Source organism: Aristolochia californica, unplaced genomic scaffold (assembly GCF_029961685.1).
Source record: "Aristolochia californica isolate CCGP_79_NKW_82.1479 unplaced genomic scaffold, dmAriCali1.0.hap1 SCAF_11, whole genome shotgun sequence".
In the NCBI taxonomy this organism is placed as follows: Eukaryota; Viridiplantae; Streptophyta; class Magnoliopsida; order Piperales; family Aristolochiaceae; genus Aristolochia; species Aristolochia californica.
The window spans coordinates 2,542,606-2,546,262 of NW_027181782.1; the positions used below are offsets into that span (position 1 = coordinate 2,542,606).

Sequence of the window (3,657 nt, forward strand, 5' to 3'; positions counted from 1 at the left end):
GAAATGTGTACCTTAAGAAAAATATTTCTAACTTTTCTTGGGATATAAATTTCTAACCAGGGGCAGTAATGGTACCTAAGAAGAAACCATTATAGGAAAAACTAACCGGAAAAAAAACACATAAAAACATCGGATAAAGAGAATTTTTTTTTTATAGTCAAATTCTTTCATGAGAAAGTTGTTAAAAAATAAATGATTTCCCCATTGTTTAATTTTCCTATAATAACAAAAAAATGGTGCTTAAGTAGAATATCATAAACAACGATCCAAACATGTACACAAAGGAAAAAAAGCAAATTAAGGAAGAGAGAAAAGGCGAAATGCACCAGCCATCATCTGATTAATTTAACACATATAGAACACTCAAAAACTATTCAGAGTCTACTTCCTGTTAGTTCTGAGATTTATTTTAACACTTCAACATCATCTGAAGCAATGTTAGTGAGAGCTGTGACAACATCAGCTATGGCAGGTCTCTCAGCAGGCTGCTCCTGAAGGCACATATCAGCGACAGTAAGTGCCTGATAGAGACCTCTTTTTGGGTACTGACCCCGAAGCATCGGGTCAGCCAATTGTTCAAAGCTCTTTTGATCTTCGAATAAAGGTCGTGCCTGCAAGCATACCAGGGGAAGGAGCATTCACAAAGGATCATGCAATAATATCACAGAATCAGTCATTTGCAATTAATCCATTTCTTGTTCATCAAGGTGATAAAAGAACAAAAATCATTCTCAAGGGAGAGAATATATGTTTATTTGATTCTGGTGAAAAGAAGTTTGGTGTATATATATATTCATGTCCCTTCTGTTTCTTGTTCATCTATGACAAATTGGAATTGGATGAAGATAGAGCCAGCTCAGTAGAAGGGACAATGCATCATATAAATTAGCTACATAAAATAAAAATTGTACTGAACATCAACTTGGTTAGAAGACACCATATAAGTAAATGAAAGATTTTTCAGCTACGCAACTTGGACTCCTGCAACAATTCTAAGCTCTTGTAAAAACACTGAAAAGGATTTTTAGCCAATAAAGAGGAAAAAACAAGTGGGAATATGCAATCAAGCATAGTTTCAGAAAAATAACAAAAAATGTAAATGAAGCAAAACTATAAAGAAATGGCGCTTACTAACCCAAGCTACTAGACTTGGCTCTACAGCATCTTTAGAAATGTCAATTGCTTTCCTGCCAGTAATAATCTCCAAAAGTACAACACCAAAGTTAAAGATATCTGATCTTAAACTTAGCTGTCCTGACATAGCATACTCAGGTGCAATATACCCATAAGTTCCTAGCACCCTTGTCGATACAGTGGAGTTACCACCAACAGGTCCAAGCTTTGCGAGACCAAAATCAGAAAGTTTGGGATGGTAATCCTCTCCAAGTAAAATTTTTGAGGATTTCAGAGCACGAAATATGACAGGGGGGTTCGCTTTATCATGTAAAAATTCCAGACCTTTTGCAATACCAGCTGCTATTTTCATCCTTGTGCTCCAATCCAGATGTTTTTTACCTGATGGAAGAAGGTCTGCAATGCACAATCAAGTGGAAAACAAATAAAATGATAGAAATAAAACATTATAATGTTATTTATTAATCAATGTACCATGTAGATGATACTCCAAAGAGCCTAAAGGCATATACTCGTGAACCACAAGCTTCTGATCGCCATCAGCACAATATCCAACAAAATTAACAATGTTTGGGTGATGAAGAAGGCTTTGCATTATCACTTCAGTAAGAAATATCCGGTTCCATTCTGATCCATTAGCAAATTGCTTGATGGCCACAACCTGTTCAGACACAGAAAATTACAGAGAAACAAAAATGATTTTCGGTGCAAGGTGAAAGAAAAGACACGATAAAAAAAATGATTACAATGTTGGTCCAATTAACATATGGGGGATAGGAGGCGGGACAAAGGTTAGCTGCATCCACGTTTTGGGGGAGGGATAGGAGGAGGAGGCTCAAGGAAAAACCAAGAATGTCAAATAATATTTTTTCTCATAGAGAAAGACTACATATGGTATCATCTCAAGTAAAAGCTGTACAATTGGGTTTGGAGATAGAACAGACTCAAATGTAGGGTAGACCTAAGTATGGCAGGTTGGTTTGAGATAAATGAAGGAAACAAGATGAACAGTACCGTGAGTGTTTAAGAATTATGTGAAAACTGAAATCGGTATTTCATCTTTATAGAAGAGCATGAATCGTCTTAACAAAGAATCCAGTATTTATGACTGCTACATTAACTAATATCAAATTATTCGGGAACCATTAATAAGGAAATGACAGTTAAACAAGCAAAAAAAGAAAAAGAAAAAATTCAGGATATTGTTCCAAACTGACCTGGTCATTACTCTTCAATCTCCCTTTATAAACTCGACCAAATCCACCCTGATGGAGCAGACAATCAGCACTGAAATCCTTGGTTGCAGCAGCCAGCTCACGCAATTTAAAAGTCTGAGCAGCAAAGGGCTCAAATCCATCTTTGGAGTTACCCTTCAATTTCACTAAAACGTAGAGAGAGTGAGTGCGTATTCAACAACAAACAAAATTATCACATTAAACACAGATCCTAGGAGAAGGTGATTTCACCGGATCAGAGAAAGAACAACACCATTATTACTGCTACCCAATAATGCTTTCATCAAAACCATCATTTACTGTCTTGGTTTGTAGGAAATCATTTGCGTGTGAAAAGCAGAGACCACGAAAAGAGGACCAGTTCTCTGCATAAGCTGCAGATGGGTACTCACCGTCCACTACGCGTTCGTTGTCGGCGCTTCTGAAGGACAGCTCCGACAAGTCAGGAGTCCTCAATCCTTCGTAACTTTCCCTAGCACTAGAGGAGGGACTCAGGCAGGGTTCGGACGAGCTCTCTGAGAATTTCGAGCGCTCCGACGGCGTCCGGCAGCCTTGGTAGATCTCCGAGCTGGTCAACGCCGCGAAGAAGCCCCTCATAGCGCCGGTAATTTCTCGGCAGATGAAATGTGAGCAAGTCTGGGGAGCCCTATATGCTTTATGCTGGAGGCATTGAACCAGGGAGTTGACGTTTGGGAGCGGAATTTCCAAGAAGAGTCACGGAGAAGGACATTCGCGGAAGCAATGACAACGTAATTACAGGAAAGAAAATGGAAAGAAAACGTTGATTAATTTTCGCTCGCGCTGATGTTTAACTGCAAAGAAGAAAATGGAGAAAAGATAAGGAAAAAAGAATCACTACGCGGTTCCATAACCTCTTTCATTGTCGTTGATCTTTGATTTTTGGTGGTTTGACGGCTTAAATTACACGAAAGAAAACGAAAAGAACAACCGGGCAAACACCTATTAAACAAAAAAGACATGTCTCCTTTGTCACCGATTATACAAATCAAATTATACCTAGGAACAAAAATTAAATACATAGATTTAAGTGGTTCACCTAGATCAGGCTACGTCCACAGTTGCTGTTGATAATTCTTTATAAGGAATATAGTTCAGTATTTATAATTTCCTTTCCATATAATCCATATATTAATCTACCACTGCAGATAAATAAATACAATTTGTAAAAGGAACAATGTAACTTGTATTAAGATCCTGAGACTCGTCGACGACCAAATAACACCGGTCAGAAACAACACGAAACAAATAGCACACGGTCAGTAATAAA

At 37.9% G+C, this 3,657-nt stretch overlaps 1 protein-coding gene across 2 annotated transcripts; it reads right to left on the reverse strand.

Moving 5' to 3' along the window:
• Positions 1–213: 213 nt before the first annotated feature.
• On the reverse strand, positions 214–3,180 carry LOC137944112 (probable serine/threonine-protein kinase PBL7). Of its 2 annotated transcripts, none has more exons than XM_068789645.1 (5): positions 2,762–3,180; positions 2,352–2,515; positions 1,609–1,795; positions 1,136–1,515; positions 214–611 (listed from the first exon to the last, which is right to left on the reverse strand). In XM_068789645.1, the coding sequence occupies exons 1-5, from the start codon at positions 2,964–2,966 to the stop codon at positions 405–407; spliced, it is 1,143 nt and encodes a 380-aa protein (XP_068645746.1). In that variant the 5' UTR covers positions 2,967–3,180; the 3' UTR covers positions 214–404. The 2 variants fall into 2 exon arrangements, with proteins under 2 accessions (XP_068645746.1, XP_068645745.1); XM_068789644.1 differs by having other exon boundaries at positions 215–611; positions 1,136–1,530; positions 2,762–3,179.
• Between the last annotated feature and the right edge of the window lie 477 nt (positions 3,181–3,657).